Source organism: Rhyacophila brunnea, unplaced genomic scaffold, assembly GCF_057557595.1.
Source record: "Rhyacophila brunnea isolate RB1 unplaced genomic scaffold, BYU_Rbru_1.0 scaffold_2, whole genome shotgun sequence".
In the NCBI taxonomy this organism is placed as follows: domain Eukaryota; kingdom Metazoa; phylum Arthropoda; class Insecta; order Trichoptera; family Rhyacophilidae; genus Rhyacophila; species Rhyacophila brunnea.
In genome coordinates this window covers 34,553,857-34,577,615 of record NW_028232859.1, presented here as the reverse complement: position 1 = coordinate 34,577,615, position 23,759 = coordinate 34,553,857, and the positions used below count along the sequence as shown (strand labels likewise).

At 33.9% G+C, this 23,759-nt stretch overlaps 1 protein-coding gene across 1 annotated transcript; it reads left to right on the top strand.

The window, feature by feature from the left end:
- The first annotated feature begins 7,202 nt into the window (after positions 1 to 7,202).
- On the top strand, positions 7,203 to 22,953 carry IntS6 (integrator complex subunit 6). The gene is made up of 14 exons (XM_085947206.1): positions 7,203 to 7,464; positions 7,567 to 7,644; positions 9,385 to 9,624; positions 10,980 to 11,160; positions 11,700 to 11,965; positions 13,166 to 13,333; positions 13,996 to 14,148; positions 16,271 to 16,498; positions 17,415 to 17,822; positions 18,721 to 18,921; positions 19,160 to 19,601; positions 19,946 to 20,281; positions 21,407 to 21,836; positions 22,412 to 22,953. The coding sequence occupies exons 1-13, from the start codon at positions 7,348 to 7,350 to the stop codon at positions 21,661 to 21,663; spliced, it is 3,075 nt and encodes a 1,024-aa protein (XP_085803332.1). The 5' UTR covers positions 7,203 to 7,347; the 3' UTR covers positions 21,664 to 21,836; positions 22,412 to 22,953.
- Positions 22,954 to 23,759: the final 806 nt, after the last annotated feature.

The window sequence follows — 23,759 nt, the reverse complement described above, 5'->3', positions numbered from 1 at the left end:
ATTAAATGTAAGTTGGTAGGTACTCAGCGTTCGAAATGGAAAAGTCTACGAACCGGAGCGCACGACAGTTTTATGAAGAACAATACATAGTTAGCATAGTTAGAAGATATAGTTACCAATTTTTTTGTGTATTTTATAAAAATAAGTACTTAGGTTAGATTTTCTATTATATGGCATATCTAGCTCAGACGGACAAATTATTTTTTTCCACGAGACGGAGCGATAGTTTTACCCATTTCAGGAACAGGAACGGCGCTCCGGTGCGCTCCGGTCCGTTTCGGGCCCTGTAGGTACTTAATAATATATATATATATTTAAACTTTAATACATCGTGAAGTTCTTTTGATGATATTTTTATGGTGACTCTTGAATTCACTTAGGAGTGAGGCGGGTCCAATTGGTCAGATCAACGAATAAAGTTTATGAGTGACAAACAATGTGGACAAGAGATCGCTGGTGTTAAGTTTGATATCGTTTATCTGTGAGATATATTCGAAAACTTGAAATAATTAATAAACAGTTACAGAGGATACACAATAATCCCAAATCCTATAATGTAAATAAAATGATTGGTGATTAAAAATGCTATGTTTTTGTTGTTTGCTGACGACTTAAAACTCTTCATGGAAGTTGTCACCTTGGACGATTGTCGTCAACTCCAACTTGATATAGATAATATATTAGATTGGGGCAGACGTAACAAACTGGACTTCAATATTGATAAATGCAATGTTTTATCGTTTACTAAAGCCTCACGAGTATTGTTTTTCCAGTATTCGATGCATGGCAGAGTTTTCTCGCGAATATCATCTGTAAGATATCTTGGAATTACGTTTGACGGTAAACTGACGTTTAGTGGTCATATAGACACCATTTGTAAAAAGGCGCTAAAGATGTTGGGCTTTGTCTTGCGTACTTCCCGGGTCTTTTCGGATGTTACGGTACTAAAAATTCTCTATAACTCCTTAGTTAGAAGCAGACTTGAGAGTGGGTCTGTCGTTTGGGCCCCGCATCAGTTGAAGTACGGCCTTATGGTGGAGAGAGTCTAAAAGAATTTTTTAAGACTCCTTTACTTTCGGCTGTATGGATATTATCCGTGGCTCTATCCGACTGATTTTCTCTTAGGGATGCTTACATACTGTAGCTTAAAATTTAGAAGGGATCTTTATTTAGCTACATATTTTTTCAGACTTATACGCGGCGTAAATGTGAACTCTGCCATTCTTGGTGGTGTTGGCTTGTGTGTCTCTGATAATTACCTTAGGAATCGAGGGCATCCGTTGTTTGTTCTCCCACGGTGCAGAACTAACCTGCCATTAGTAATGCCAATTGGGAGGGCAATAACCATTTTTAATGAAATAGCTTCGGATATTGATATATTCCACTTACGTGAGGGTGAATTTAGGTGGACGTTGTTTTTTAAATTCTTAAAATAGGGTCTGCTTAACTCATCCGGTGAACTTCCTTGTACCTATATACTTAATATTTTTTGTATTTACACATTTATACTGTACATAAAACTGTTTAATAATATTTCTTTGTTTCTAAATGTCATGTTGTGAACGTCTTAAACTTATAATTTGTAATGTCCACAATATGTAAAATAAATAAATTGAAATTGAAATTGAAATAAGCCTAATTCCTTCAGAAAGCTCAAAGTTTTAAAAACTAATGTGTAATGGACGATGTAGTCTGATCTCCAAGCATGTCGAAGAGCAAAGATATTCAGTTTTCCCGCTGATTTTGAATCTGTAGAGTAGGTACCACTGTGGCACCCGTGGGAAAACGCCGCCATATTGGAAAATAGCAGTAAAAAGCGGCCTTTTGGTAATATTTCATGAACTACATAAATTTTGTTCTGAGATGAAATAAAGATCGTTAAATTCTATTCAAAAAGTGTCTCTCATATTTCTGGTAAGTTTATCGTTTTCACCACAATTTACTAAATTAATTTTAGCATTTAGCAGTTTTCTCGTTATTTCGTCTTCTAAGACTCTAGGTATTGTTAAAATGATGCAAACAATCTGTTTGATTCGTTGTATCATTATCATCTTGTTTCAAAACAATGTTAGGTGACGGCTTTCGTTGCTTCCTTAGAAACACTGCTTTATAGTAGGTATATAAGTCTCCACTACAGTGTGTGAATTTTATTGTAAATAGGTAGGTACCTACTATAATACACCTTCATCAATAACTTAGTAATATTATGATAACAACTAATGGTAGTTAGTAAAATTGAACGAGTATTTATCCTAAGCCGGCGATAGCGAATCATCTGATACTTATGTAATAAGGGCTCGAAGTGGACTGGAGCGGACAGAAGCGCAGCTCCGGTTCGTGAAATCTTCGAGGTTATCGGTTCGTTTCGTCAATGCTGTTAGGCTTGTGAATTATTATTAAAATAATAATTAAATTCGTTTAAGTCCATTCAATCTCTAACATCTTCAGGGTCTGTGTATATATTTTATGTCATTAATAAATTAACTAATAAACGATTGCAAACAATACATCATGGTGGGAATAATATACATCGATTGGGAGGGGGCTAGCGCTAGACAACCTACACACTTGAATATTTTCGGAAAATTATAAAGAGCTATGGTTCACAAAATTGGCATTCTACCTACCATGTAGGTATTAGGGGTGTGGGCCAAGCATTTATTAGGAAAATCGTTAGCTCATTTTTGCCTACGTCAAGCGTTTTTACTCAAGAACAAAAATTTGAGAAAAATATGTGATAACCTTTTGAGCTTTCCTTCAAACATTGTTTCCGTCCGAGTAGTTTTCTAAAAAAACCAAACATTTAATCCACAATTAAGTCAATGGCTATTCTTCACAGATTTTTTTCTGTTCATATTATTTTCTCTATCAGATTTTTTACAAAAAATCCACCCGGAATCCGAGTCAAGCCGTTTTTTCAGCATATTTCCAAATATTTTTTTCCATGCCGTTAGCTTTACCACTTAAAGTTAAATTCCATTTAGAACGGTTTTGTTTCTTGGATATTATATTCTTTTAAGTCCGAGCGTCCATAGCAGTAACCCACTTTCATTCCAAAAAAGAATAATATGGACCTACCTATGTGATATTAGACAACCTAGCTTTAGCGCATAAAAATAACCTTTTTGCAAGGCCTGAACAAAAATGAACTATAAGTACGAGTGAGAAAGCATTCGGCACACTTAATTACATCTCCACATGGGTAAGATATAATTTCGATGGCTGAATTAAATATGTTTTGTACACGTCGCCAGTAAATATTGATTTGGAGTAAGTGATTCAAAAACTGCGATTACGTGTTGCTGATATTTTTTGTTTTTATGCTAAATATAAAGTTAGTGTCAATTGTTTTTAGTTAATTTAGTAGAAAATATGGTTAACTACATATATTGTGTTTAAATTTGGTAGCCGTACTGAAATGTAGCATGTAGTATAACGTTTCATAGTTAAGTTGATAATAATAAAATTGAGGTTCTACTATGACTATTCTATTAAAAATAACGTTTTTGCAAGGCCTGAACAAAAATGAACTATAAGTACGAGTGAGAAAGCATTCGGCACACTTAATTACATCTCCACATGGGTAAGATATAATTTCGATGGCTGAATTAAATATGTTTTGTACACGTCGCCAGTAAATATTGATTTGGAGTAAGTGATTCAAAAACTGCGATTACGTGTTGCTGATATTTTTTGTTTTTATGCTAAATATAAAGTTAGTGTCAATTGTTTTTAGTTAATTTAGTAGAAAATATGGTTAACTACATATATTGTGTTTAAATTTGGTAGCCGTACTGAAATGTAGCATGTAGTATAACGTTTCATAGTTAAGTTGATAATAATAAAATTGAGGTTCTACTATGACTATTCTATTAAAAATAACCTTTTTGCAAGGCCTGAACAAAAATGAACTATAAGTACGAGTGAGAAAGCATTCGGCACACTTAATTACATCTCCACATGGGTAAGATATAATTTCGATGGCTGAATTAAATATGTTTTGTACACGTCGCCAGTAAATATTGATTTGGAGTAAGTAATTCAAAAACTGCGATTACGTGTTGCTGATATTTTTTGTTTTTATGCTAAATATAAAGTTAGTGTCAATTGTTTTTAGTTAATTTAGTAGAAAATATGGTTAACTACATATATTGTGTTTAAATTTGGTAGCCGTACTGAAATGTAGCATGTAGTATAACGTTTCATAGTTAAGTTGATAATAATAAAATTGAGGTTCTACTATGCGTTATATCCAAGAAACATTCATTTTGCCGAACAATACCCACTTTTTTTATATTATTATTCTGAGCCTTTTTGGCTTTGAACAGGCTCGTGCCAAGAGTAATTACCGCCTGTATCCCAACTCAAAATCACGCTCCCCAATAAAATTATTTTTGAACGGAATTATAAAATAAATGAAAGAAAAAACTCACCCTTGGTTTGAACCTATGGAATCAATGAGTCAGAACGAAATTAGATTTTTTCCCATTCTATTTTCAGCTCACCCGCCTACAATAGGAGCAGGGCTTCGAACTGTTATTTTTTTCGTTCCGGTTCAAGAAAAATAATAAAATATATCGGTTTGGTTCAGATTTTCGTTCCGAAAAAATAACGGTTTTTCCGGTTTTCGGTTCAGCTACGAGTGATTAATTTTTAAATGTTTAATTTGTATAAAATCAGCGCTCTAAATGGAAAAGTTTATGAACCGGAGCACTGGACATTTTTCTTTCATTCTTTAAGATGTTTACATAATTATTACCAAATTTTATGTGTAATTAAAAAAAAATAGGTGTTATATTTTATATTATATGGCATATCTAGCTCAGACGGTCAACATATTTTTTCCACGAGACGGAGCGATAATTTTACCAATTTCACGAACAGGAACGGCGCTCCGGTGCGCTCCGGTCCATTTCGAGTCCTGTATAAATGAATATTTTGTACCACTATTTAGAATATTTTATGGTACCTACCTACTTGTATGATAACCCGTCGCCACATCCGAAACAAATGGATAGCTTGCATCGCACGGCCGTAGCCATAATTTTTAAAAATAATATACTTACCTACTATTATAAATTATGATAATGCATCACGAAAACTGAACGGCAACTAAAGTGGTGAGTGAGATCATGTTAACGCGCGTGTTTGAACATGTACTGAACCGAAAAAACCGATATTTTTTTCGGGTAGGTTCCGACAAAAATAACGGTTTTTTCGGTTTTCGGTTCAGTTCCGGTTCGACGCCCTGAATAGGAGCCTCGCCGTTACTAGAAAAAATACACACAACCCGTGTTAATAAATAGTGTGTGTATGTTATGACGGCACTATAAATCATACTTATTTAGAGGCATTATTTAGAAACATATTGTTATTTTTAAGGAATGTACTTATACTAATAATTAATATAAAATATTTTACAGTAGCCGAGGTAGAACAGCGGCCGCCTATGAAACCGAAGGTCACATGTTTGATTAGCGGTAGGAAAAAAATGCATGTAAGTAGTTTTTTTTCAATCTATGTTTGATCCGACGTTAATTAATAACACAATGGATATCAAATATTTATTAGCATACCGATTAGTGAAAATGAATTTTTACATTTTTCAGCGGCAAACGACAGCGGCGGTTTCTTTGAAGCAAATAACGCAATTGATTAATCTGAAAATTTAAAAGGGGGTCTCCAAACCGGTCATGAGATTACTAAATACGTAATACAAAAATCTAGAAAACATGCGTAGGTATTTAGTTTTTTTTATTAATACCAATTTAGGTTTTGCCGAACAAGCACTCAACTATCCTACTAGCTAATAACTAGGTGTAGGCATACCAATCGTTAATAAGAGACAGCAAATTATCTTTCCGTAAAAATAAGTAGGTAGTAGTCAGTGACGTCCCGTGGGGGTAGGCAGATTGAGCGTCGCTTGGGGGCGGCAAATCGAGGAGAACCATTGGGAATATATAGAAATAGCTACCTTAACCCATTTAGTGCTGACAACGCAACTGGCGCGTTTGCATTAGTTGGCCATTAGATATAATTAACATGATAATTAATTAGTAATTATCTGATCAGCAGTAAATGTGTTAACTTTAAAATATCTTTTCATTAACAAATTCAGCTCACTCGTGTTTTCGGGTTCGCGATATCTAGTTTATTGCCGTTGTCCTTCGACGTCCTTGATGACAAGAAACGACACGTGCAGATTTGTGAATAATTAGTCTGATATTTTGTTAGTAATGGATCCATGCAGCATATTTCTTAGATACTGCACTCATGAAAGGATGATAAACATACTGTATAAAAAATGGGGCGGGATTTTGGCGCTGCCTAAGGGCGGCATTTTATCTAGGGACGTCACTGGTAGTAGTTCTATAATTTCGGAAAGTGAATTATTCTGGAAAGAGAATTGTTTACGCGAATAAATTTAATTGAATCCCACTAAAGACTAAATCATGTTTTTATAACATGTACAATATACAAATAATAAATCGTTCTAAACGTGGACTTATTTGGAAAATTAAAAGTCCATTTTTTTAAAATAGGTATTCATAATCAGTCAGTGCGTCGGGCCTCTACGTCACTAAAAGCGGATGGCTTATAATATGTAATAAACGTAATGTAAGTAATGTAGCAGTGTTCGGAATGGAAAAGTTCACGTACCTACGGTAGGCTTTAAACTATCCAAAAACAGGATTTGATTAAAAGTTTTCAAATTAATATATTATAAGCCGGAACGCTTGGAATTGAGACATTAGGAACCGGTATCCATACCGGTTGACCCAGAAACAATCTGAGCCCTGCCTAATAATTAATTAGTACCTACCTGGTAGGTAGGTAATTAAGTATTTATTATGTTGTATGTAAAAACGTTTGGGCCGGCTGCGCTATATTTTGTTTCATTGCTGTTTTTTCAATATTACGGTGGAACAATGAATTTTACTTCGCTATCGCTATTTCAATGCGCCGTAATGATACAATTTCGCCGACTTGATTTTAAAATGTAGTTCTCAAATTTAATACAAAAACGATATTATTGATGTATCTATAGTCTAAGATATTATTTTTCATGTTTACTAATAATTTGCGACATAGCGAGGTGGGGATACGAGAATACCCGAACAGCCAACGAACGTTTTCTGCCAGTACCCGAATAGTTGAATGTGTGAGGAGGTCACGTGGTACTTATGAGCTTCGTGGCGTTTAGGCTTGTTCAGCTGTTTGTCGAAGCGGCTGCGGAATGGTCGTTCTCTGGACCTGCGTGCGATGAAGTGGCCATTTTGCTTTTTTTTAGACCCATTTGAGTGTTATTTCAATGTATTTAGAAAGAATATCTAATAAGGCATCAAAATGACTATCATAGTTTTCTTAATAGATACTTCGGCCTCTATGAATCAAAGAGCTTATTTGGGTGGACGCCCAACGCTCCTCGATGTGGCTAAAGGGGCCGTGGAAACGTTCGTTAAGGTACGTCTCGGAATATTGACTGCTCTAATTTGAGGTTATCTAACTCTGATTTTGTGCATTTATAATCAAGGTAAGACAATGAAATATTATTAATTGTTATAGGTGCGTCAAAGATCTCCCGAAAGCAGAGGTGATAGGTATATGTTGCTGACTTTTGAAGAGCCACCCGTAAACATCAAGGTTGGTATGATTTTCCGCCAGTATACTACGACAAAATTGCGCTTTCGTTTGCCTTTTACGTTGTAAAAGTATGTTTTTATTTGAAAAACATGCAGAGCGTGGCACATATCACAAATATTATCATAATAATGGTACATGAAAGATACTTTTTTTATCGCAACTCGCGTCTCCTGACCAGTCATGATCCGTACAATCCGCAGCTCCCCTGCCGCCGTCCGCCGATCGCAATGGCGTATGTATGGCGTATCGCATGCGTGCGCATCGCCGTTGTGATTGGTTGCTCAATGCTCCCGCGGTTTACTCATCTCCTTTTTAATTTAAAATAATGGAGGGAACATTAAATTCCGTACATGCATTTTCATTATTGTTATTGTAATATTTGAAAGTGATAATCCCGACAATTTCATCAGAATTTATGACGAACGTAAAATATTTTGTTCCAGCAGAATGTTGGGTTCTAAAGATATTAAATTCTCTTCTATTTTTTCATTGATCAATAATTCTCATACGCTATAATTCATAGGTAGGTACTATCAATTTGTATAATTTCAATTCTTTCATATTAACATAATCCTATCTGATTAAAAATGTGTAGGATTACCTTTACCTCTACTTTCATCAGAACATTGGTAACTTTTCCATTTCGAGGGCTTAGTGTCAAACAACACTATCTACAAAAGTGCAACTTTACAGGAGAGCCAAAAATCGTTATTTTAGATTCTTGTAACTCAACAAGGGAAATGTTTATTTAAAACCTAATATTAATATTTTATAATTTATTGTGTATTGTACGTTTATCTTGCTTATGATGATGTTAAAATTTATAGGGATAGTTTTAAAAAAATATGAAAACAAGGGTAACTTATGTAGTTAGCGTTAAACTTTACTGACGATTTAGTAAGAAATTAGAAAAGATTGACATAACGTTGTTTGACTATCATGTAGCCGTAAATGTAAAATAACGTTATCTCAAAAAAAAAAAAAACACTTTTTTGTAGATAACGTTGTCTGACTTTAAGCACTCGATTTATTCATCCCAATCTATGTGACTGCTTGAAAGATTGAAATGATTCGCAAAATTTTCCCATTGACAATTTTTCTATTTACATTCATGGAATTCAAATTTCACTTGTAATGTTAAATAAACTGAGGCAATCATAGTATTAACCGTAACAAAATACTGTATTAAAAATCTAGATTCACTCTGAAGTTTACATATTGTTAAGTAGTTCTTTTACAAGGACGGTTGTTAGCCACTCGTCTAATCGGTCGGCCCCACTGCATATCTAATTATTAGTGGCTTGTGGTGATTTCTGAGTAATGCTCTCTAATAAGTGGTTTTATTTAGTAATACGTGAATTAAGTATTATTTTTTTTCACTTCAACTTAAAGTAGATATTTATCATGACATTTAATAAAATGATTTTAGTTATTGGTAATTTTTAAAAAAAATATCCATATGAATATCTTGGAATAATTTAGAGATGCGGGTACAGTAGATCCACAATTCTGCAGCATCTATGGACCGCACACTGTTACTAATTATTGATTGAAAAAGACTGAATTTGAAAGAGTGGATTTGACTCAGCTGTGTGATTTGAGCCGGTGACCCAGCGATTAATAACTGACAGTGCTAACATCCGGTCTACGGTGGACACTGACCCCAATTTAGAGATCCGTAGTAATTAAGGGGCCCAAAATCAGTAGGGATTGCAATGCAAGTATTTGTTTATGTTTCAGGCTGGTTGGAAGGAAAATTTGGCAACATTCATAAATGAGTTGAAAAATCTTCAATGTTTTGGTATGACAACGATGGGTGCCGCATTGAAGCATGCATTCGATGTTTTAAATATTAACCGGATGCAGACTGGAATTGATACCTATGGACAAGGAAGATGTCCATTTTACTTGGAACCCTCAGTGATTGTGGTTATAACAGACGGAGGAAAACTTTCCAGCAATGGAGGGGTACAGGAAGATGTAAGTTGAAAAATTCATATACCGTATTGTACAAAATTTAATGCAACCTACACCTATTATATTTTGGAAGATTGACAAAAAAAATCTTTTATTTAGACACGCTTGATTAATTATTGTCATCTGTGTTGCTTGAATCATTACTGTTCTATATGTCCTCTATATTATTTTACTCTTCATATAAAATATTGACGTAATGTGTATCCAGAATGTATTTCTTAAAACCATTTTTGATGATACGACTAATTTTCTGCGTACCATTAATTGATTGTTAAACAAGTACCATATATCGTCACTGTTCTGGCAGAAGACACTAATTCGAAAAAATGACATATTGAGTTAGTTATACCAAAATGTTCCTTATTTCAAACTTTACCGTCTGAAAACCTTCTTAATAAATAAACGGTCTTTATTTTAAAGTCATCCTTTTTACGAGTACTTAATAAACTCAAATGATAGACCATTTCAAACATTTTAACAACTTCAAAGTCTCAAAACTAGTATTCTCCAGTTAGTGTGTTCTGCCAGAACAGAGACGATATGATCCACTTCCCTAAGACTAAAGTTTTTTATATTATATCAGTAAGTGAAGTGCTTATGGATGATTTTCAGGCAATAATACTGTATTCCCTTCGTAAATGGTTGATTAACGACCACATCCAAAACCTGTATTCCAAAAGTTATTCGTCCTAGGTTTTCTTAGAGCTCAAATATAACACTAATTCATGATTGACTGAAAAAATAATATGTAATATTATTCTGTATTTCTTGACCTTTGCAATGAATGACATCACAAAAATATTCATACCTCTTTTTGTATAGTTTTATTTTTATCATGCTATGGATTAGGATTAGTTAATAAAATGAGCCAGGTTATTAATAGCAAGATCATGGACTTTTTTAGTAACTGCATTTACTATTGATATTTTTAGAAAATCAAAACTTATTTTCATTCATTGGACAAACTCTGAAGAAAACAGAGATTGCCTAAATATGTAAAGTGTAATAACGCTAATGATTAAATTAACTGCAAGTCCTTTCGCATTACAGATTCACTTTTATCATGTATTGTGCTCTGAGATTTTAGATATTGCATGACAAAAAAAGTGAATAATAGTGTCATACGTACATTATAGCCAAACATCAAAAGAGGCTCGATTTTATTTATAGACACGTTTTTCAATGCGTCAATATACAAAATATAAATTTTTCCAACCTAACCAACACGTTTTGGAATCGCCATTGAGTATTATATAAAAAGGAGATATCAATTACTAAAATAATACACCCATCATTTCAAAAGAAATATTTAATATATTATATATTTTTTAATCATTTTTTTTGTTTTTTTGCTCCAGTTTAATTTACCAATGAATTGTCCAATCCCCGGTTCTGAGTTAACTCGGGAGCCCTTTCGCTGGGACCAAAGGCTTTTCTCTCTTGTTCTGAGATTGTCCGGAACGCCTGCCGTTGAAAGAGATTCCGGTTTAGTGCCTTCTGATTCATCTCCCATAGACGCTATGTGTGAAGTAACTGGGGGTAAGAGAAAGAATATTTTACATGAATTTCAAAACTATTTGATTTAGCTATTTACACTAAATAAAAAAATATTGATTAAAATTTTGTGAAAGCAAATGCTTATGCTTTCTAGAAATGAGAATTGTAAAGTATTCACTTAAAAAACGAAATGTCAGATTTTATTTATTCTGCCGATTGACACTGATTCTTTAACTGGTATTATTGCACCCACATCAGAATGACAAACAGACATTAGAACAGATTTTGGTATTTAATACAATTAACATAGAAAACAAATTAATTATTGAGCAAATCTAAAAAAAAATTTGAACCAGCTATCTCAAAGAATGAGAATAAAAACTCATGCTATGGTTACCATGTACCTCAATTTACATATACTGTCTTGCAATCACCATGTTTATTTATATTTCTTTTATATTGTAATATGTACAACTTCCCCTTGGATTGTTTTTTTTCGTTTCTTGAAAGTGAAAATCGAACACTTCATTGGGTTGAGTCCTTTTTATGTAAGTCCTAATATAAGTCCATACATATTCCAGGCCGATCGTATTGTATTACGTCACAACGTATGTTGATGCAGTGTATTGATAGTTTAGTGCAAAAGGTCCAGAGTGGAGTTGTGATAAACTTTGAGAAATATGGACCTGACCCTCCCCCGTTGGAAATTGGACAGATGGGGGGCATAGGCAGCCGTGAAGACGGCATCAATGACGATCCTATGGGAGGGGCCGTTCTCGGCACTGAACTTGAGCATAAGTCTGATTTATATGGAGACGGTCTGGTGTGTGATAATGATAAAAATGGGGTTCGTATTTAAAATTTTACTCCTAGTTCATAGAAAACCACGATCTCACTGGAAGTTTCTGTTTAAATTTTTGTATGTAAAAGAATAATGCCCCTCCGATGAACGAGTGGCAAAATGTCTGAAGCCATGGTGTCTGATGCGGGTTCGAACCCCATGTCGGGGAAATTCATATGTTCTTTTTTTAATGCGGTCGGATACAGAGCGTAGGTTGGGCGAATGACTAATCTTTCACGCAAACTCTTTGGAGCCGGTCAGGATCCACATTAGATTGTAAAGCAAGTCAAAAAAAGTAAACATAAAACCCAGTCTGCCTATAATCTAATAACAAAATAAAAAGTGAAGTCCGCCATTTTTTCTAATTATTTTTTATTCATGACTGAATATATTATGCAAAATTTAAAAATGTAGCATTCATTTTCTAGGATTTTTTATATATGATATGTTTTCTTAATCTTTTCCAAGTTATGTATTGTCTGTAAAGAATATTACATTCATAAAGGTCATACATACAAATATTCAAGAAATATTCAAGGTTTTGAAATATAAATTTGAATTATTAGCTAGTACCGGACATCCTAATTAAAATTTAGAGCAACCCCAACACTATGAATCAGGTTTAGTAATATGTACCTTGATTTCAATTACAAAGATGGTAGTCATCTATTGACGAAGTCAGGTCAGACACTTCAGATCATAATTTGTAATGGATTAAATCTTTAAGGCAGGCACTTGGATCGATAGCTCAGTGGTTGAAGCACTTGCCTAGCAAGCAAAAGATGTGTATTCGAATCCTGCTCGGTCCAAGATTGTTTCTAGAAATTTTCTAATAGGTATGTTTCTGTTTTATCCTGTTTAATAAAAAGTTCTACATATAAAATTATTAATGATTATATGAAACTGCAATAAATTATGAATTTATTAAGCAAAAAATAAGCCTCAACATAATGTCGTTGTTTCAATAAATTTAACAGTGCATGAAACCTCAGAAATTCATATTTTTTGTCATTGAATAGCATAATAATCTAGCAATGAATATGGTAAGATTATTTGCAGAAATGTTTCATTGGATCTATATAATATTTATATGTGACATAATATTGAATAATGTGACCTACCTACTAACAATTGAGGTAAAAAGTCTGTCAACTGAGGAAATAATGTTCTATAGTTTTTTTTACCATGAAACGTATTTGATTTTAGACCCGATGGAGTAATGGGCCGGCGTATTTGGGTGGACAAGGACTAATGGCTTGGCATTCCTGTCGAAAACTTATTTACGTACCACGTACAGTTGCTCAAAAAGGATTCACTGTTGGATTTTGGCCTATTCCCGAGTCTTTCAGGCCGGATCCCAATGCGTCTACCCTTGTGAGTATTAATTGAAATACAGTCGAACTTGGTTATTACGAGGAAGATGGGACCGACTGAATTTGCTCATTATAAGCATTACTCGTTATATATCATTATATGTATAACATTTTTCGCGCCATGTTCTATTTAAGCATTGAACATAAAAAATTTGAAAACCATCGTAAAAATCCCCGAAACAAGCATGGCATTCATAAACTACAAAAGAGGCCGGCGCTGTTAGGTACCTACTGTCTTCACATAGTTTGGATTTTTTACATGCAATTTCAAGTATATGCTTGGATACTTTTTCAACGTTGTCGGCGAAAACACCAATTAGGTACTTAGACACTGAACTAGTGTCATAAACGTAATCCAATCCCGGCGGCATCGGTCTAGTTAACTCCCGGTTGGATTTTATTGCTTAAGGTCGAAAATGTTGTTTTTAAACAATCAACACATCAACAGTTTTGCTTGGTATACCCGAAAAGTAGCTAGTTATAAAAGTGAATAAATGTATGGAGAATATCATAAACTAAAATGTCAACGAATGTTTCCTCATTACATCCGAGAACTCACTATTTCCGTGATCGTAATAACCAAGTTCGTCTGTATTTTGAAATTCATTACTTCTATTGCAAATTTGAATCTTAATTCATTCCATAAATTGTTCTTATTTCCAGCCACCCAGGTCTGCGCATCCTGCCGTAAAATTTACATGTTCTTCGCAAGAACCAATGGTTATAGATAATCTGCCATTTGATAAATACGAATTAGAACCTAGTCCTCTGACTCAGTTTATCTTGGCAAGGAAACAACCAACAATATGTTGGCAGGTAAACTTTCTTTTTTTTCAATTGTGATAATTTTCAATTGACAGGTCAGATTAACATAGTTCAATGACACACAGTTATCTGTACTGTGGCAAACCTAGATTAATGCTCAGCTCGTGCGGTGCTCTTTAGTGAATCATTTAAGATCACTATAGACCAGTGGAAATCAAAGTGTGCGCCGTGGCGCCATGGGATGTCGTGAGCAAATCCCAGTGGTGCAGCAGGCTGTTTGATAAAAAAATATACTTCCAGATAATCTTAATTCAACGTACTATTGATTACAATGCTAGGTTCCAGTGGCGAAGAGTGGAGGTAGGCTGTGGAGATCCGATAAAAATAGTGCACATTGTACTTTGTCAGTTATACTTGAACTGTTTTCATTGAACTAAGAATGCAAATTGCAGATGGTTTTCAATTAAACTCAATTAAATACTGCCTGCAGTACTGCAAGTAGGTAGTGTAGGTGGTGGTAGGTTCATATACTTTGGTGATGGTTTTCTTGAGGCGATAATAAAATTTAAAATTAACTATTTCTTTTATTCAACGAATAATTCACAAGATTTAAGAATGTACCATTCTGATTATTGAACATACATAATTTTGAAAAACACTTTCTGAGAAAATATATTTTAACTAATAGAAAAAATCTTTTTGAAAAAAGTAAGCCACCCCTGCCGGGAATCGAACCCTGCATCTCCTGGGTTTACGCCCCAATGAGTAGGTATTAAAAAGGCCAATAGTTAAAATTTGTCGCAATTAGTATGTCACTGCGTAGTATAGAGGTAAATGCGACGGACGGGGCGTAAACCCAGGAGATGCAGGGTTCGATTCCCAACCGGGTGGCTTACTTTTTTCAAAAAGATTTTTTCTATTGGTTATAATATATTTTCTCAGAAAGTGTTTTTAAAAATTATCTATGTTCAATAATCAGAATGGTATGTTCTTAAATCTTGTGAATTATTCGTTGAATAAAAGAAATAGTTAATTATAAATTATTAGCAAGTTCAAGTAAGTTACATCATAAAAAATATTGGAGAAATCCACGACGCCGGTTAGTAATTATAGTAATAGGTATCTAATTTGATTTAATAAAACAAAAACAGATTGCCAAAGTAGCTTGATTTAGAAGAACGCTGATGAGTAGGTATTAAAAAGGCCAATGGTTAAAATTTGTCGCAATTAGTATGTCACTGCGTAGTATAGAGGTAAATGCGACGGACGAGTCGTAAACCCAGGAGATGCAGGGTTCGATTCCCGGCCGGGATGGCTTCCTTTTTTCAAAAAGATTTTTTCTATTGGTTATAATATATTTTCTCAGAAAGTGTTTTTCAAAATTATGTATGTTCATTAAAATTTAAACTACTATCGACGTTGAATGTGACTTTCAGAGAAGCTAAAAAAGGTTGTTAAATTTGGTTTTGAAGGGAAAATAAATATTACAAGTTAAAAAAAAGGTCTCAAGTAGTGGCTCAAAATAAACATTTTTTTGTGCGCCATGAAACAATTTTGTACTATTGCACTGAGGGTGCCGTTAAAAGGGGAAGTTTGAAAACCTTTGCATAGAGATGTACATATTATTATAGTGTATGCAGTTGTTGTAGTTATAGATTTATGTTATCTTTACTTTGGGCAAGTATTTAAGTAGTAGTTTAGTAAAACAACTTCAAAGTTAAATACACGCAATTGTAGATTATTCTTAATTATTATTTTCAATAATCTGTAGGTAAAGTTGCATTCTGAAAACTCACATTAGTATATAAAATAAATAATATTGATATTTATTTTCTTTATATTGTCTATTAGTGTTTTATGCTTACAAAATAAATATTTTTTTTATGAGAACCGATATAAATTAGGCTACTTATTTATAACATTCAAATATGAAAAACTGCTGTATAAATAAAATTCATATTATCTCATGTTATGCACAATATGTAATGTGTAAACCATTTCATGTTTTGGAGTCAGTTGTATGCCTTAAGTTTGTAGTCCCTAAATTATTATAAATGACATGGTTATGCCACAAAATGTCTTAATACAGGGATGTCTTTAGTAAACGCTTTGGTTGTACGACTGAAAATTTCATGATCTGTAAGGTTACTACATAAATATGCTTGTTTTCCAGGTATTTGTTGCGAATAGTTGCAAAAGTTCTGAAGTGGGGCAACCGTTTGGTTATTTGAAAGCGAGTACTAATCTTACATGTGTCAATTTGTTTGTGATGCCGTATAATTATCCAGTCCTATTACCAATTCTCGATGATCTCTTTAAAGTTCATAGATGCAAACCGACACCTGAATGGAAGCAAATGTTTCAACAATATATTGATAGAATGCCTTCGTATTATGTATCGGTAAGTCATTTTTATACTCGATATTCTACATACATGACTATATTATGACATTTAAAGTTTGTTAGCATTATTTTCAAATGGTGGCATTTACATAAATTTATAATAGGTATTGTATGACTTAGGACTTAGGTAATATTTCATTTAAAAAAATATGGAAATGGTGCTCTGCATGTATCATCTGGTGGGCTCATTTTTCAGTTTTGCTTATGTTTTGATCATGTCCGATCCTCGGAAGATTATATGGGCCACCACAGAGTGGAGGTTTGTATTAGCAGATTTTTGTTTTTACGAGAAATGGATGTTAGCCACTTGCTCAACCTATTATGTTTATTTGCCAGACCCAGGACTCGAATCTGGGATTTACGATATTATAAACCGATCCTATCGGCCATCGTGGGGTCACCGTGATTTAATCTACATTATTTTGAAAATGTTGAAGAAAGCCTTCTATAGAGATAGTTCCTAAACATATTGCACTGAGGCATAACAGACCTCTGGGAACACAATTTCCATACAAACTTTAGAATAAAGAAGTACTCTTTAACTTTTTTTGCATACAAAAATAGCACTTAGTTCAAATTTTAACTTCTTCAGTGATTTATTTAGGGAAACCATAGATAGCTCCACCAGGAAGATGATTCAACATTTTTCGGTTACATATTGACTCTTATTGTATATTTTACTCAATGACTCTTTTTTTTCTTATCAAACTTAATTATTATTAGTTTTTTGTGAAATAGATTTATTGAGGTAGTTTGAATTCATTCGTCATTCTTAAATGTCAAAAACTAAAATTTTGTAAAATGGTTACAAAATTCGCTTTAAGCGTATCCTGTACACATCAATGAGATATTGTTTGTGTTTTGCATAAAAATGAGTGTATAATAAACCTATGTTTATATTATATTTTTTCCAGCCTCTTAAAAAAGCCCTCACAAAAATGGGGGCACCCTGTCCGCTGGTTCAAAGTTTAGTGCCGGACACTCAAGACAGTTCTCTCAGTTTTTCTGTATTAAATTACTTAAAACGATTAAAAAATCAGGCAAAAAGTGAGTTTGAAAAACTGTGCGGTGAAGTTTTAAATAAGGTGGGAACGAATGTTCCTTTGGCGAAGGGAGCCGAAAGTGTGAGAGTGAATCCTCGTTTGCCTCTGAAGAAAGACTTGACGACGCATCCGTGTTTGCAAGATAAGTTTACTGCGCTGCGTGATCAACTGAATGAATTCGGCGGGTTCGTCGTCGGTTTGTCGAGGAATCGACACAAAGCGCAAGCCCACACTTATAGAAACCCCTTTGATATTCAGAGGAGAGATTTATTAGATCAGGTAACATAGCACATTATAATTGTCTAATCATTCTAATTTCAACGATATATATATATTTTTTTAATTATTTAATTATTGGGAGTCTAATTGATTTTCAATTCTATCCTGTATCACCCAAAGCAAATTTTTAATATATATGTATTAAGTACCAGCTATTAAGATCATGGCCCCCACAACGGGGGGGCTGACAGGGCTTTGGGGTGGCCCGCGTGGCGCGTCTACCTTATATAAGTGAGATAAACACACATCACAGATTTGCTCTAATGGTAAAAAGTTGCCTGCGGCGCTATTTTTCTTTTAGATTATATACATAAAATATGTGATTGTATGATGCAAAATTTTGATTATTGTGTGTTAATATTTGAAAACTTCATAACATAAGTGGATTTATTGAAAAAAAGAAAAAAATCGCTAAAAATACACTGAATACCCTTCATTTTACCAGGAATACCATTAGGAAAACTTTTCTGTAGTGTAGAGCGTCACGCTACTTTAAACCTTAGCGATAGGTAAGGGGGCCATGATTAAGATGCTAAACATAGAATGCTTATACAATCCATATTTATTTTAAAAGAATGGTTAGTATGTATGTAGTACTTGTATAGTTAGGAAATAATGTGGAACATTTGTAATATCGACGAATTGTAAACAGGGAAACTAAAGAAATATATATTTATCATCATTGCACTTCTAAAACCGACTAGGTATGTGTTTTCTGCAAAACTATACAGGAGAGACAAAAAACATTGCGAATTTTTATGACTGCATCCCTAGAGTATGGAAATATATTATATATTAAAAAAAAAATCAGAATATACTGTCGGTTTTGAAGAGGCAACACAACGATGGTATACATATTATGTAATATATATCTACTGACATACTTTTTAATATTTAGGTGGTGCGGATGAGAGCTAATTTTCTTCAGCCTTCCTTGGCTCACACCAAACTTGTGGATGATGATTCCCTGCACTCTATGCCTGTCGCTCAAATGGGCAATTATCAAGAGTATCTGAAAAGAATGACTCCACCGTTGAGAGAGATTGAATCAACGCCTGTCCGACAGCACATGTTTGGCAATCCATTCAAAATTGATAAGGTATGCATTTGAGAGTCTCAGTCTATTTATTATATTTCATATAGGAATATGAAATCTCTTTTATATACACTACAGAATATTTTAGAAATCTACTGCATTCAGAAACTCGGCAGGAATGAGAAAGAACGAACAACTAACTGACAGTTAATGTATCTTCACTATTTTTCTCTCATTATTTGTGCTGAATCATTGTCATCATTGATCAGTTATATCAATAAATGTTTAAATATAATTTTAGCGGATGATGGTGGACGAAGCGGACATTGATCTGGTGGGTGGGACGCGGATGGCCAACAAGCGACCGATGACCCCTCTGGCTCCCGGTGAGATACTGCTGTCGCCCATCATGAGCCGTCCGCTGCCCAAAAGAAAGCCCGGCCCTCTGCCTCAGCATGTGACCGCGCGGAGACCTTCCACTCCAACTCCCGTCACCGTGACCCCTCCTGCATCTCCCAGCATGCCTCCGGAGGCCTCCCCTGGCATCTATGGTCGCCCTCCAGAGCCCATGGGAATGTGGGCGCACCCTGGCAACGGCGAGGTCTCCCTGCCGGCAGATGCGGGCATATTAAATCAGGACACGGGGGCGGGGAACATGTTTCCGCAGGTTGCCACTTACCAGCCGCCTGTCTCCGTTAATGTTGGCGCCCTTCCACCTGTCATCAAGCCCCTACTCAACGGAGGTAAAATAATCAGCTATTCAATGTGATGACATGATCGTTTATCGTTGATTCACTGCATACCTATAATATTATATCTATTCTATCTAGAAATTATTGGTTACATTGTTACATTAAGTTCATTAATGGTTAAAAATTTGTTGTGATTACAGCATATTAACATTTACAAGTTAAATTTATGTATCGCAAATATCTCACATGTTTTTGAGAGTTTTTGATTAAATATTGTTTTATTGGAAATACATAATTTTGAAAATCTTCAGAAACATCTATTAAAATACATAATTATGATATATTGATTACAATAAATTGATATAATTAACAATGTTTTGAATGCTTGTTTCCAGACAGTTATTTGTCAGTGGGCTTTAAGCAGCCGCGGTCACCCTCTCCTCCGCCGCCGGTCGGTCTCCAACTGTATCAACAGGAAATGCTGGCGGGCCCCGCCTCCGCCTCTTCCCTCTCGTCCCTCTCCTCCACCTCCCTGTTTGACGATGACCAGCAGCAGCAGCAGATCAGCATGATCCTGCACGAGGCGGCGGCGGGAGCGGCAGGCCTCACTGTCAGAGCCAATAACCATCACCGACCGCCACCTCTCACCAGGAAAGAAATCGGCGAGATCAACCGTCACAATCTCAATGTCAGAGCTCAAGTTTACAGAGCCGTCAGACGTCCTGGACAAGGTGAGCTCTTCTTCCTCTTAGGTATACCTAGTAGATACAAACATATTCAGCATATTTTTTTATTGAGACGTATTCTTACCCTTGCTCTGTGAATGACTACCAATTATTTCTCATAAAACCTTCACATTTCTCCATGGTCCACGGGCCAAATCCGGTCTCACGTATTATTGTACTGCCTAGTACTAGTAAGCTTAGAATGGATCTTACATTTTTGAATATTTTGTACAATTTCAATGTACGCAAAGTATGATGAAAAATTAAAAGTAATATCTCTATTCCCACACAAATTTGCAAAGGATATATCATTTTCTGAGCTGAAACAACAATTCTAGCAGCGTTTTACCGATCTTGATGCAAGTGTAGCAGTTATTTTCATATTTAAAAATCCATTTGGCTGTATAATTGAAGAGCTTCCACCTAATCTTAGAAGTAATTAACCTGCAGTATGATATAAGCTAAATGGGAAATTTCAAAAGATGAATTCTATAAAAGCCTTCCAAGTGATGACTTTGGTCAACTAAGAGCATAATATGCTGGGGTTTTCTTATCTATATTTGAACTACTTGTGTCAAAAGACATTTTCAAAGACGAAATATTCATAATAATATGTAAAATCTCAATACAGGTCACCATTAACAGATGAACATTTACAATTAATTTTGATGATAGTACTAATTTTGAATCCCAAAGCAACTCTTATCGTTTTCATTAGTAGATCAGTATTTCAACCAATTGTATTCTATGTACATAACTTACATTTTGTTCAATAAATTGGTAAAAACTTGTTTTATGCCGGGCGTACATCTAGCAGATAAAACAGAAACACATTGTTTTACCGACAAAAGTCATTTTTGTGTCTAATCTAACATCTAATAATTTTTTGAAAATCTAAATAGACAAATATTACCTATTAAATATTGTTTTATATTGAATTCCAAAAATAATGTCATTACGAGAATCTAACATAAAATTATTAGACCCTTTTGACTGCAGAGGAGTGGACAGGAAATAAAAAAATGCCCACTTTTTTGTGCACTGTTTTCTGTTCATGCGATGGAATTAGCAAATGAAATGGTTAATATTTTGAGCCATAATATTTATTTAACTTTTTTGTTTTTCTTCCAGACCATTCTGAGCTATTCAGTCAGTTGAAGCGTCTGAAGGGGGGCGTCGTAATGAAGCGCAAGGTGTTGCAGGAAGTCATTGACGAATCTCTCCGCTTCAAGAGAACGGCTCTATCAAAACTCCTTCAGCAGTTCTCCGCCGCAATGGAGAAGAACGGAAATAGCGTCGGCCAGAGTGTCAGTCATCTAAAGAGTGACTTCATGATGGAGTGCAGCGGAGGCATCGTGTACGCCCCTCACAACAACCACAACAGCTGAACCGCCCTCTTCCGGGAACTTTCTCCGCCAAATAAATTGTTATACCAATATTCAAAATGAATCACGGTAGAAACCTGTTCGAGTCTACGCATTGAAAAAGTGACTGACGAAAAATAATGTCGGATAAATTTTAAAACAATTTTTTAAACAGTTCGTGACCTACGCAGTTGAAGGTGAATTAATTAATAATAATTATTATTGTCAATGCTTTGTCTCAAATCAATTCGTACAAACATGATCAAATCTTTTTGTTTATTGTAGGTTTCTCGGTGTCTACTTTTTTCCCTTAACTGAGAGTGAGACTAATTAAAATGGTTATTCAAATTTAAACTCGCGTTTTTCCATAAACTCTAATTAATTAATCAAATAATATATTTTAACAAAAGTATAAAATTAATAATGCGTTGATTAATTTAGAAAAAAACTATTAATATTACTTAATTGATCAATGTGTTGTTTCTTTTATGATTAGATGTAAATCAATAAATTTTTAATTTATTCGTGTTTATGGAGACATGTTGTGAAAATGAATCTAAGTTATATTATCAAGATACCGATATTAAGGAATATTATGAAGTACATATATCCCAAATTCACATCCTCGATATTCATTCACTTAGTCCTGTGTTTGTTCTTATTATTAATTTCTTGTATATATTTTTAATGAAATAAATAAATGTTTTATTAAATAAATACACGATTGAAGTATTTCTTGCTCTGTTCTTATTATTTTATCTTATTTGTGCAGAGTTCTACTGTGATTCACATTTTAAATAATATTGTGCGTTTAGTATGTTTTAATTATTATTGTGATGATTCAATCTCCTCCATTGGAATTGAAAAAAAATTGAAAATTTATGTTTCGAGTTGAAATAATAAGAAAAGAGTAGGCACTGTTATTGTTGTGAAATGCAGATTTTTTTTCGTCTCTTGGTGAATCTTGCAGATATTTAACCAAATGTATGTGGTCCGCAGTGATAAGTTTTTTGAATTCCAACCCTAAATTTTTGTTTGAATCGTCGTGGAGTGTTGTAAACATTAAAAAAAATGCGAATGAAGATTCTTTTGAACAATTTCGAAAATAATAAATATTTATGAACACTAAAATGTGCAACTAAAATGAGTTGGTGATCTCTCAGCTTTAATAGTGAAGTTATCGAATGACAGGACAGCAGTTTTTGGTATGAAAATGAATACCAAAAATTAATTCTAGCAACAATTTTACACTGATATAATCGATTGATTTAATGTAAAATGCCAAATATTTATTACATGATTGTTATATTTTTATCTGTGATTTTTATTTAGACCTTAACTCAAAATACGTAACATTTTTAGTGACATCTGTGAATGAAGCAGTGAGGCTTTATTTACAGTAATTTATATGTGAATTAATTTGGTTTACTGTACCTAGATGTCAGGTTTTAAATATGTAACAAGCAAAATTATTTTCTAAACAGAAAAACCAGCCAGCAGAGAACCTAGCGGTTATATAAAAAAAAAAGATTTCAAGTTATACACATTTATATTTTTATAAAAATTGATGTTTTTTAAAATAAATATAAAAAATATTAAAACAATGAATTAGTCAAAAATCTACACAACGAAAAATTGAAAACTTTATAAACTAAATTTTAATATAATGTAATAATAAGATGTGACCCTGCAACGGATTCACATTTTTTTACAATTGTGGGTTTATCTTTGAATTAAAAAAAAAAATAAAAATCTTTTTATTGTTTTCAGATGCATATTTATTAAATAATACAGTTGAAATTGTAAATTATCAAAAAAAAATCTCAAATTGCAAGTTTCGTATTTTTCCGCTAGGTTCTCTGCTGGCATGCCTCATCCCCCTTAAGGGGGATGCTTATACTATCAGAGGTGAAAAGAGGCACCTAACGGAAAAATACGAAGCTTGCAATTTTAGATTTTTTTTGATAATTTACAATTTCAACTGTGGTAATTAATAAATATGTATCTGAAAACACTAAAAAGATTTTTTATTTTTTTTTAAATTTAAAGATAAACTGGCAATTGTAAAAAAATGTAATAAAATGTGAATTCGCTGCAGGGTCAAATCTTATTATTACATT